The sequence below is a fragment of the Salvelinus fontinalis genome, chromosome 1, assembly GCF_029448725.1.
Source record: "Salvelinus fontinalis isolate EN_2023a chromosome 1, ASM2944872v1, whole genome shotgun sequence".
NCBI lineage: Eukaryota > Metazoa > Chordata > Actinopteri > Salmoniformes > Salmonidae > Salvelinus > Salvelinus fontinalis.
The window spans coordinates 49,521,497-49,533,532 of NC_074665.1; the positions used below are offsets into that span (position 1 = coordinate 49,521,497).

The 12,036-nt window shown below is 46.5% G+C and overlaps 2 protein-coding genes across 3 annotated transcripts in view; both read left to right on the plus strand.

Annotated features, from left to right (window-relative positions):
• Window positions 1-12,036, plus strand: part of LOC129856999 (uncharacterized) — a 76,859-nt gene that overhangs the window by 60,132 nt on the left and 4,691 nt on the right. The window contains exon 17 of one of the 2 annotated variants that reach the window (XM_055924854.1): window positions 50-312. In XM_055924854.1, the coding sequence (XP_055780829.1) occupies window positions 50-312 (263 nt within the window). Of the gene's footprint in view, window positions 1-49; window positions 5,928-12,036 lie in introns of those variants that run through there. The other variant, XM_055924845.1, reaches the window with a different exon arrangement.
• The window catches only part of LOC129857014 (inhibitor of nuclear factor kappa-B kinase subunit alpha-like), a 31,462-nt gene continuing 19,648 nt past the window's right edge, over window positions 223-12,036 (plus strand). Inside the window, exon 1 of the mRNA XM_055924873.1 lies at window positions 223-312. The gene's annotated coding sequence lies outside the window, so the exon portion shown is untranslated. The remainder of the gene's footprint in view (window positions 313-12,036) is intronic.

A 12,036-nucleotide genomic window follows, 5' to 3' on the forward strand; every position in this document is an offset into this window, starting at 1 on the left:
CTCCCTCTGTCCCCCTCTGCCTCCCTCCCCGCCCTCTTCTGTAATGTAGAAAACGCGCTATGGTACCTACGCCATGCTACTGCGGGCCAAGATCCGCTGCGGCGAGGATGACTTGTCCGTATTCGAGGCCCAGATCCTGGAGGACAATGGCCTGCAGCGCGCCCACTCCAGCCCCACGCTGCAGGACAGCAGCCAGGCCAGCCAGGCCTCCCAGGGCAGCAGCACCAAGGAGCCGGTGGGCTGCAGCGGTATAGGAAAAGGCTCCAAGCGCACAGAGGGCCAGAGATACAGCTACCGCCAGGCCGTCAAGAAGTGAGTCAGGGCGGGGTGCTGGGTGGTGATGACGTGGCAGGCTTGTATCCCTGCGCAGGTTATTTGAGATCTGGGTGAGGGGGGGGTTATAGGAGCATGAAAAGGAGCGGCGTGAGAGTTTACTGTATACACCCTACCCCCCCCCCGCCCCCCATGGCGCACCCATCCAGCACCCCCGATCTCCTCAGCCAGTAGTGGAGGTGTAGAGGTGCAGGTCCTATGACTGGCGCGTTCACTGGCCAATGCCAGCGGTGTGTTGGGACATGAGGGAGGGAGGAGCATTGGAGATGTCATGGAGCTTGGACAGGAGGTATTTGAGAGAAGGCTTTCTGGATACAGTAATAGACTGTACTATACCATACGGTAAGACAGAGGGTCCTCCTGTAAGCGGTAGCTCCGCCGTACAGGGACTCCCTTTCAGCATCCTTTCCTTCTAATTCTTTGAGGTCACCTCTCTCACAAACCCCTCCACCAACCTTTTTCCTTGATGTTATTTTTTCTTATTTGGGACCAAACATGTTTACACGTTTGACACCTTAAGTCTCCAATGACTGTTCTGTTGATTTCAACATGTGTTACAGTACTGTAATACTGCAGTAAGAGGAGCTAGACCCTAGACTCATTGCAGTTCCATTTTTTTCCACAACATCAGGGTGTGTCCACATTCCATAAGGGAGCCTAAACACTCGGGTACTTGCAGTTCCTGAACTTTTCTTTGGGGCAAATATGGCGGCAACAAGGTGGCTCTAGTGGATCCGTAATGGCAGTGCACTATGCATCAGGATCCGCAATGGAGGTTCAGTTGCAGCTCTTCCTCCTGGCCCGAATCAGGGCGAGGGCAGAGGAGAGACTGAGCTCTCATGACTTCAGACACTCCACTCTCTACAGACTCTCACTCTTCTCCCCTCTCAGAGAGGGGGTAACTGTGGCTCCCATCTCTATCCTATCTCCCAAATGGGTTGTCAGTGTGGCGGATGTCATTTGAGGCATGTCATTATAAACTGGGTGGTTCGAGCCCTGAATGCTGATTGGCCGACAGCTGTGGTATATCAGACCGTATACCACGAGTATGACAAAACATTTATTTTTACTGCTCTAATTACGTTGGTAACCTGTTTATAATAGCAATAAGGCAGCTCGGGGGATGCGTCGTGCCTAAGAACAGCCTTTAGCCGAGGTATATTGGCCATATACCACACCCCCTTGTGCCTTATTGCTTAATTGTACTGCATCATCCTCTCAGCAAGAGACCCATGGTTTCTTTCCTTTTCCTTAAAGGGGCAATCTGCGATTGATATATACCCATTGATTTTTTAAGAATATAATGTATATATGCCTCATGAGTTTAGTTCAACTGTTGTACCCCATCAGAACCCCAAATATAAACTTGTTTTTCTCCTTTGTTTGTAAACAGTGTAATTGTAAACAAAAACAGAATCTCCACAAAACATGGTTAAAACTACGTTTCTGATATAATTGATGGTTAGTCCTTGTATCCATAGCTCTGTCCATGGATTTGAGAGGGGTTACATTTCTCCATCCCCATCCCTCAGCTGTTCACAAAATCAGTGGCAGGGTGGATGCTTTGTATTGTTGAATCGCAGAGTGCCCATTTAATAGCAGTTGATACTACTCCTACCTAGCCAGTTGCTTTAGCTTTGTCTTGTGGTGGGCTTCTGTTCTTCTTTCTTACTTCTCTGGGCTGAACTTTGTTTTTTTCTCAGCATGCCTGCATTGAGCTCAGCTTTTTCTTTAATGCCTTTTTCTTCTTCCAGTGAAAAAAGGAGAGCAGCAACAGTTTGGGTTGTGTTTTTATTCACGCTGTTATATTGACATGTCCTCCCTGTTACTCCCTGACATGTCCTCCCTGTTACTCCTTGACATGTCCTCCCTGTTACTCCCTGACATGTCCTCCCTGTTACTCCTTGACATGTCATCCCTGTTACTCCCTGACCTGACCTCCATATTACTCCCTGACCTGTCATCCCTGTTACTCCCTGACCTGTCCTCCCTGTTACTCCCTGACCTGTCCTCCCTGTTACTCCCTGACCTGTCCTCCCTGTTACTCCCTGACCTGTCCTCCCTGTTACTCCCTGACCTGTACTCCATGTTACTCCCTGACCTGTCCTCCCTGTTACCCCCTGACCTGTCCTCCCTGTTACCCCCTGACCTGTCCTCCGTGTTACTCCCTGACCTGTCCTCCCTGTTACTCCCTGACCTGTCCTCCCTGTTACTCCCTGACCTGTCCTCCCTGTTACTCCCTGACCTGACCTCCATATTACTCCCTGACCTGTACTCCCTGTTACCCCCTGACCTGTCCTCCCTGTTACTCCCTGACCTGTCCTCCCTGTTACTCCCTGACCTGTCCTCCCTGTTACCCCCTGACCTGTCCTCCCTGTTACCCCCTGACATGTCCTCCGTGTTACTCCCTGACCTGTCCTTCCTGTTACTCCCTGACCTGTCCTCCCTGTTACTCCCTGACCTGTCCTCCCTGTTACTCCCTGACATGTCCTCCCTGTTACTCCCTGACCTGTCCTCCCTGTTACTCCCTGACCTGACCTCCATATTACTCCCTGACCTGTACTCCCTGTTACTCCCTGACCTGTCCTCCCTGTTACCCCCTGACCTGTCCTCCCTGTTACCCCCTGACCTGTCCTCCGTGTTACTCCCTGACTTGTCCTCCCTGTTACCCTCTGACCTGTCCTCCCTGTTACTCCCTTAATCTATGTGTATATGTATAGGGAACTTGTTTATAAGACCTATTTAACACTCACCAGGCAGACCCTGAATGTTCTTGTTTTTTTATATATATTTTTACAGTATTTTACAATAGTCTGTCGGACATGCTCCTCTTCCTCTTGTGTACTGTTGTAAGCGTCATTGTACGATGAAATATCAAGAATATAAGAAGTATTTTATTCATATTCATAGTAAACCTATGGCAGACGTTTTATAATAACCTGTCAGCTACTATATTATGCTTATATTGTATGATACATTATACAGTATATGTACTTTTACAATATATCCTGGTGAATATGCATAAAATAAACATACAGAGTTGATATTATACATTCCCTGTATTTAAATGTTCTGAAAGTGTTCTGTGATAATCATGCGTTTTTACGTAGAATTCTTCTGTATGTAAAGGGGCAACAAAGGCACCAGCACAATCTGAGTATTATCTAAAAGACTATGTATCTATCAAACAATGATGAGACTGAGAAAGAAGACCTAGCAAAGTGGGACAGTGCCACAATTAATTCCCATCATTATTTCAACTCTCTGGTCTGAATTATTTGGAAGAGAGTGAGAGAGGCATTCTTCTTTAAATTGTTTGCATGATTTACTTTGAAGGTATTTGTTGATCTTGTCAGAGAGTAATGTTTTGCTGTTGTTGCTACATGAAAAACAGACATGGAATAATGTAACAGGTGAATGTGAAACGTGGAATGTGAGAGGATTGCCTTGCAGGCTGTATAGACGGGGGGGAGCGGCAATGCATTTACTGACGAAATATGTATGGAAGCATATCCATACCATATCCTCAATCAATGTAAATTAAAAATAATCAACATAGCCATTTCATGACATACATTCAGTTTCAAACATTCACTGGAGAATGTCATATTGTTGCGTAATATGTTTGAAGGATAGACATTTTCTACTCAGGCTTTCAAACGTCTCCTTGAACAGCTGTGTTGCCAGCATCCTACCAGCAGAGAGAGCTGTTTAGCAGGACATTCAGTTACCTTTCAGCCATAACATTGCTGCCCCCGCACTGCACAAGCTTGTTAGGGTGGCCCGTTCGCAGTCTCTGGCTAGGGAGTACTGCGGAGCTATCTGTGATCGTTGATAGATAGTTCTGTGTGTGTGTGTGTGTGTGTGTGTGTGTGTGTGTGTGTGTGTGTGTGTGTGTGTGTGTGTGTGTGTGTGTGTGTGTGTGTGTGTGTGTGTGTGCTCACGTGCGAATGCGTACATCTGAGGAGATGTGTTTTTGTTCTGCTGTAGGCTTGTGAATGTCATTGAATGCAGTATGCTGCGACCTGGCTGACCTGCTGTTCTACTAAGGAGCCTATTTAAGGAATGTGGCTGAGGAGAATATTCTAGCCGGCAGATTCATGTAATATTTTGAAGCAGAAATGGTTTATCCAGCTGTGTCCATCGCATGTAGTTACCTTGCTGAAAAAAAATATCTGTACAATTTTAGTACAGACAATTGAATGTTAAATCGAAGTTTCACTTGGTGTATTTTGCCTCTCGTCTTTTCCTATCTCACTTCAGTTATTTTTGCATTTGTCACCTTCCTTTTCCATGATCTCTTTCCACTCCAATCTCATACCCTCTCTATTTTCCCCTTCACTCCTCCTCCTCTCTCGCGTCACTTCATTTCCCCCTTGTCAGTTTGCTTTGCCCTCTGTCTCAGTCATCATCTCACTGCTATCACTCTCCTACACAATCTTTTGGGAAGCTGCCTTCACTTTAACTGCTTGTGTATATTGTTACTATTACTGATGACATATACCTTGAATTGTATTGTAACTTGATGTTACTGCTGTGATATTACTGCTTGGTACTTGTATTTATTGATGGTGTTTCACACTTGTGGCATATGTGATCAGGTTAGCCTATCACAGAATGCTATGTCACCTCGGGACATTGGAGGGTACAAGGTATGAGGGCCCTTTACATACAAATGGACGTTGTGTAGTTCAATCAACAGGTGAACAACACTGAAAATGTCATCTTCAACACACTATTTCTTCATATCTTGGGGTCTATGCAGTACGTGCCCTGTTCCCTGTGGCCCAGGCACTAACCACGAGGGAGAGAGGCACAGACAGTTTGATACGGTACGCTGTCTGTTGTACAGCAGTATGATAGTCAGGACTCCGCTTCAAGCTCAGCGAGCTCTCTATGCCCACCCTGCCACCCCGCCCCCTCTGACGTTATCACAGAGCAGCTGCAGGGTCTCCATGGCACTGGTTTGCATGGAAACCGCTAGTTCCCTCCAAATATGTCAAATGTGCCTATTTGATTGTGACATTTTCGGGAAATAAAATCTAAATGTTGGCTCCTTGATACTGAAATGAAAGCCTAGGTGTTACTGTATGTTTGACCCTTTCCCAGCCAGCACTTCTGAATGTGACATGTGTGTATATACTGTATATATATACAGCATGAGATAATAATATAATGGTCTGCTTTCCTTTGTATTATGTTTAGAGTATTTAATGAAAGGTTAATATATAGAACAACATTTTTGTCCTTCAGTTCATTGTCATGATTATTTTTAAATTATAAAGCTGAATGAAGGAAAAGTTGTTGTATTTCTGCTGCTTTCTGCTAATGTGTTGTAGACACCACACCAAGCCACCAATGCATTCAAAACTGTGATATAGTGTACTACGGTGGGGTTCTGACTGATTGCAGTTTTCTTAGACTGCTGCCAATGAGAGACATTTGAAATCTTTTTACTTGGATTGTTTTACTCATTTTAGCTGTACACGTGTCGACTGCCTGTTAAAACCTCACTTCTTTAAGGAAACATTGTTTGTATATGAGCTCTTCTGGGGAGGCGTAGCGGGGAAAAATAAAAGTGTTTCAAAAAGTGATTGTTTGTGCATTATTGTATTTTGTCAAATGTCAAAGTCAAACTACATAAAATAAGATACCACCACAAATGGGGCCAGTACTGGAACTCCAGAGAGGACATATAAATAAATAAAACTATTTCCCTCATTATGTCGAAATCACGACTTACACGACTTACATGGCCAAAAGTGGACACCCCTTCAAATTAGTGGATTCAATTATTTCAGCCACAACTGTTGCTGACAGGTGTATAAAATCAAGCACAACGCCATGATATCTCCATAGACAAACATTGGCAGTAAAATGGCCCGTACTGAAGAGCTCAGGGACTTTCAACGTGGCACCGTCATAGGATGGCACCATTCCAACAAGTCAGTTCGTCAAATTTCTGCCCTGCTAGAGTTGCCCCAGCCAACTGCAAGTGCTGTTATTGTGAAGTGGAAACGTCTAAGCGCAACAACGGCTCAGCCGCGAAGTGGTAAGCCACACAGAACGGGACCGCCTGTCACGCCCTGGCCTAAGTATTCTTTGTTTTCTTTATTATTTTAGTTAGGTCAGGGTGTGACATGGGAAGTTTGTGTGTTTTGTCTAGTTTAGGGTGTGTGTATTGTTTAGGGGGTGTTGTATAGTGTATAGGTTTGTGGAAGCAACGTCGGCACAAGAACTGTTCGTCGGGAGCTTCATGAAATGGGTTTCCATGGCAGAGCAGCCGCACACAAGTGTAAGATCACCATGCGCAAAGCCAAGTGTGGAGTGGTGTAAAGCTCGCCGCCATTGGACTCTGGAGCAGTGGAAACGCGTTCTCTGGAGTGATGAATCACGCTTCACCATCTGGCAGTCCGACAGACTAATCTGGGTTTGGCGGATACCAGGAGAACGCTACCTGCCCCAATGCATAGTGCCAACTGTAAAGTTTGGTGAAGGAGGAATAATGGTCTGGGGCTGTTTTTCATGGTTCGGGTTAGGCCCCTTAGTTCCAGTGAAGGAAAATCTTAACGCTATAGCATACAATGTGACATTCTAGACGATTCTGTGCTTCCAACTTTGTGGCAACAGTTTGGGGAAGACCCTTTCCTGTTTCAGCATGGCAATGACCCTGTGCAAAAAGCGAGGTCCATACAGAAATGGTTTGTCGAGATTGGTGTTGAAGAACTTGACTGGCCTGCACAGAGCCCTGACCTCAACCCCATCGAACACCTTCGGGATGAATTGGAACACCGATTGCGGGCCTAATCGCACAACATCAGTGCCCGACCTCACTAATGCTCTTGTGGCTGAATGGAAGCAGGTCCCTGCAGCAATGTTCCAACATCTAGTGAAACACCTTCCCAGAAGAGTGGAGGCTGTTATTGCAGCAAAGGGCGTACCTACTCCATATTAATACCCATGATTTAGGAATGAGATGTTTGACGAGCAGGCGTCCACATGCTTTGGGCCATGAAGTGTATTTATTTCATGATCACAACATAACAAAAGTTGTTTTGTTAAGATCACAAGGTAAACTCAAGATAGGAGTGGACATAGTGATGATAGATGGACAGCAGTGTCATAGTGCACCAAAGGCAGTAAGACTCTACAAAGATCTAAGACCTTCGAGTAGAGCATTATCTGTTGTAAGTAGCCATGTGCTACTGTATAGGCCTGGGTCTTCTTATCAAAGCTCCAGCAATAAAAGGCCACTAATGGCAAACTGAGGAATTCAAAACAAACTGCAGGTGTTACAGTACAGAATGTGTCTAGTCAGTGAAATGATTTTTATGACCGGAGGAGCTGTCCTTCAGCACCACAACATTTTGCCCACCATTTGGGGCTGAAATGACCATTAGACTGTATCCTACATTAAATGTTGGAGTATTTAGAAACCTCAACATGTGATTCACTTCGCCTGTTTTGCTGTTAAAAATGTTCTGTACTACCTGTTCATTGTTATTTATGACTGTGTTTTTTCTTCTATTGAGAGGCTGACCTCTGTTAAAACTATTTAAGAGATTAAAATACATTTTTATTGATAGTCTGACAATCTTTCATTGGTAGTCTGAAACCACAGACCTCGATGTTAACGTTTCTTGCACTGAACATTGCACATTCAATCCATTTAAAATAGAAGTGCAACCACACTTTTGCATGCCTTCAAAACGTGATTGTAATGGAGCCAAAACTGGAAGACATCTATAACTGACCGACATAATGACGTTTTTGCATGTGTTAATCACTGATCATGGCTGAGGGCTCTACCTCAGCCATAGTCAATCTATCATCAATAAGTCCACAAATATCTTCTGATCTCGACAAAACGAGGGCATATTTTGATGTATTTATATATCCTCTCTGAACTGTCATAGGCCATAGCGTTTGCACCTGTCTTTTCAAAAGGTGAATACGCATTGAGTATGGAACAAGAAGAAAGTAAAACTGTGTGTCAGTCACGTACTTTCACACTCATGGTGTTCAAGGTCTTTGGCATGACGTCATACTGAGCAGCAACTTTTGTCGGACACAACAGTTGTGGCTAGATGTATACAGCTACGGACGGAAGTGATGCATAAATCGTCCAAAAACTTTTTGGGTATTTTCTGGGAGAACGTTAACGAACCCTAAAACGAACTATTGTCCTAACCTTAACCTAATTATCCTAACCTGCTAGGTTAATTATCTTAACCTGCTGCGTAAGTTCTCCTAACCTTCTACGAAAAGTAAATGTCCTTAGCTTTATACCATCTAGTCCTCACCAGGAGCTCAATTATAACCGCTGCGTATATTTAATAAATATCTGCGTGTGCCATTTCTGAGAAGACTGCACAAGCAGGCTACAGGTCTACTTAGTGGTAGTCTATACACTTCAATGCAAAATATCAACTGTCTATTCAACTGTAATTTATGAACCGCGCTCCCTTTGACGCAAAAACTTGAAATTACAATATCTAATAGGCCCAATGAGAGATGTGCATGGTAATTCGCTGTATGGCTACTTCGGGAATATGAACTCATCATGGCCAGCAAAGGTGAGGAATGTATTCTACAATGGTTATGATACTGTATATGTACAATGTTAATAAATTAAATATTGTCTACTGAAGAAATGTAACATTACAGTATTCAGATGCAGTAGCCTACAAATGTCAAATGTCAATGTAAAAGGTGAACCGTCTGTTCTACAGTTTTTCAGTCGCTTTGGTGCATTTTTCACCATTCCTAACATGTGCAAAATAATAAGTGCATTTCTCAGAATAATTTGTACAAACTGCAATATACAATAGATATGTTTCTAAAGCTAGTCTATCACTAAAAATCCTTAGTACATCTCTCAAAAGTAAATATTCATGCCAATGATCATGTCAGTGTCATCAGAATGATAAGTCATTGAGTCATTGTTCACGAACAAGGTCGTCAAAATGTTTAGGCATGTTGTCAATGTAACTGTGTACTTTGACAGTATTACCTGATGTAAACTTAGGCTACAGTTTGGATGACAGTTACTGTATTGAAAATGCACAAGGCTGCACTTCTATGGCATATATCAATTTCAACAGTACTATTTACATATTACTGTATGTGGGTTATTGATTGAAAGACTGGACAACCCAAGGGGAACAAACGAAAAAAAACTAAATTAGAAAGAAACACAGGAAACCACCCCTAAGGCACAACTTTGCCCGCAGCACTGTTGTGCTGTCTCTACACATCCAGACGTTCCTGTCTGTCGGCCCACATTCTCATCCACATCACACCGGATATTTTCCCTTCCAATGCAACGTGGAAAGAATCTTTTGGAATGCCTTCTGCCTTCTTCTCATCCTCTGCAGGCGTCTACTGTGATGCCCTCACATGCTGCATCCATTGCAGCCAGTAGGGTCATGTGTGTGTGGCTGACGATCGTACACCTTCCCCTTCCATGCTGAAAATAACTCCTCAATTGGGTTAAGGAATGGTGAATAAGGTGGGAGGAATTCTATGAGCATCCTCGGGTGGGTCACAAACCATTGCCTTATGATGTTTGATCGATGGAACCTCACATTATCACAAATGACCACATACTTTGGCAAATCCTCTCTAAACAGACCCCTCATCATCGGGGATGAGAGCCCTGTTGTCACGATCGTGTGGAGGATTGACGGACCAAAACGCAGCTTTAGGAAAATAAGCCATCTCCTTTTATTGACGAAGAAGGCAAAACGAAACAAAAACACTTACACACTAAACAAAACAAGAAAACGATCGTGAAGCTAAACAACGATGTGCACACACTGGCTACAAACGTATCACATAGACAACTACTCACAACAAATGAAAGCCTATGGCTACCCTAAATAAGGCTCCCAATCAGAGACAACCGAAATCAGCTGTCTCTAATTGGGAACTCATTCAGGTAACCATAGACTCTCCTAGATAACTAAACATACATAGACAACGCTAGACACATGAACTCAACACAAACCCATATCCTACACCCAACAACCCCTTTACCATAGAATCACCCAAAACCAACAAAACACAAACATTCCCCATGTCACACCCTGACCTAACTAAAATAATAAAGAAAACAAAGAATACTAAGGCCAGGGCGTGACATAACCCCCCCCTTAAGGTGCGAACTCCGGGCGCACCATTAACCAGTCTAGGGGAGGGTCTGGGTGGGCTTCCATCCACGGTGGCGGCTCCGGCTCTGGTCGTGGTCCCCACGTCACCACAGTCCCTAACCGCCTCCTTAGCTTCCTCCAAATGACCCCCCTCCACATTAACCCCACTGCATTAAGGGGCAGTTCCGGACTAAGGGGCAGCTCCGGACTAAGGGGCAGTACCAGGGTAAGGGGCAGTACCAGGGTAAGGGGCAGTACCAGGGTCAGGGGCAGCTCCGAACTAAGGGGCAGTACCAGGGTAAGGGACAGCACCAGGATAAGGGGCAGCACCAGGATAAGGGGCAGCTCCGGACTGAGGAACGGCAGCTCCGGACTGAGGAACGGCAGCTCCGGACTGAGGGACTGCAGCTCCGGACTGAGGGACGGCCCATGGCTGGCTGACGGATCTGGCTGCTCATGGCTGGCTGACGGATCTGGCTGCTCATGGCTAGCTGACGGATCTGGCTGCTCATGGCTAGCTGACGGATCTGGCTGCTCATGGCTAGCTGACGGATCTGGCTGCTCATGGCTAGCTGACGGATCTGGCTGCTCATGGCTAGCTGACGGATCTGGCTGCTCATGGCTAGCTGACGGATCTGGCTGCTCATGGCTAGCTGACGGATCTGGCTGCTCATGGCTGACTGACGGATCTGGCTGCTCATGGCTGACTGACGGATCTGGCTGCTCATGGCTGACTGATCTGGCTGCTCATGGCTGACTGATCTGGCTGCTCATGGCTAGCTGACGGATCTGGCTGCTCATGGCTAGCTGACGGATCTGGCTGCTCATGGCTGGCTGACGGATCTGGCTGCTCATGGCTGGCTGACGGATCTGGCTGCTCATGGCTGGCTGACGGATCTGGCTGCTCATGGCTGGCTGACGGATCTGGCTGCTCATGGCTGGCTGACGGATCTGGCTGCTCATGGCTGGCTGACGGATCTGGCTGCTCATGGCTAGCTGACGGATCTGGCTGCTCATGGCTAGCTGACGGATCTGGCTGCTCATGGCTGGCTGACTGCTCTGGCAGATCCTGTCTGGTTGGCGGCTCTGGCAGATCCTGTCTGGTTGGCGGCTCTGGCAGATCCTGTCTGGTTGGCGGCTCTGGCAGATCCTGTCTGGTTGGCGGCTCTGGCAGATCCTGTCTGGTTGGCGGCTCTGGCAGATCCTGTCTGGTTGGCGGCTCTGGCAGATCCTGTCTGGTTGGCGGCTCTGGCAGATCCTGTCTGGCGGGCGGCTCTGGCAGATCCTGTCTGGCGGGCGGCTCTGGCGGCTCCTGTCTGGCGGGCGGCTCTGGCGGCTCCTGTCTGGCGGGCGGCTCTAGCGGCTCCTGTCTGGCGGGCGGCTCTAGCGGCTCCTGTCTGGCGGGCGGCTCTAGCGGCTCCTGTCTGGCGGGCGGCTCTAGCGGCTCCTGTCTGGCGGGCGGCTCTAGCGGCTCCTGTCTGGCGGGCGGCTCTAGCGGCTCCTGTCTGGCGGGCGGCTCTAGCGGCTCCTGTCTGGCGGGCGGCTCTAGCGG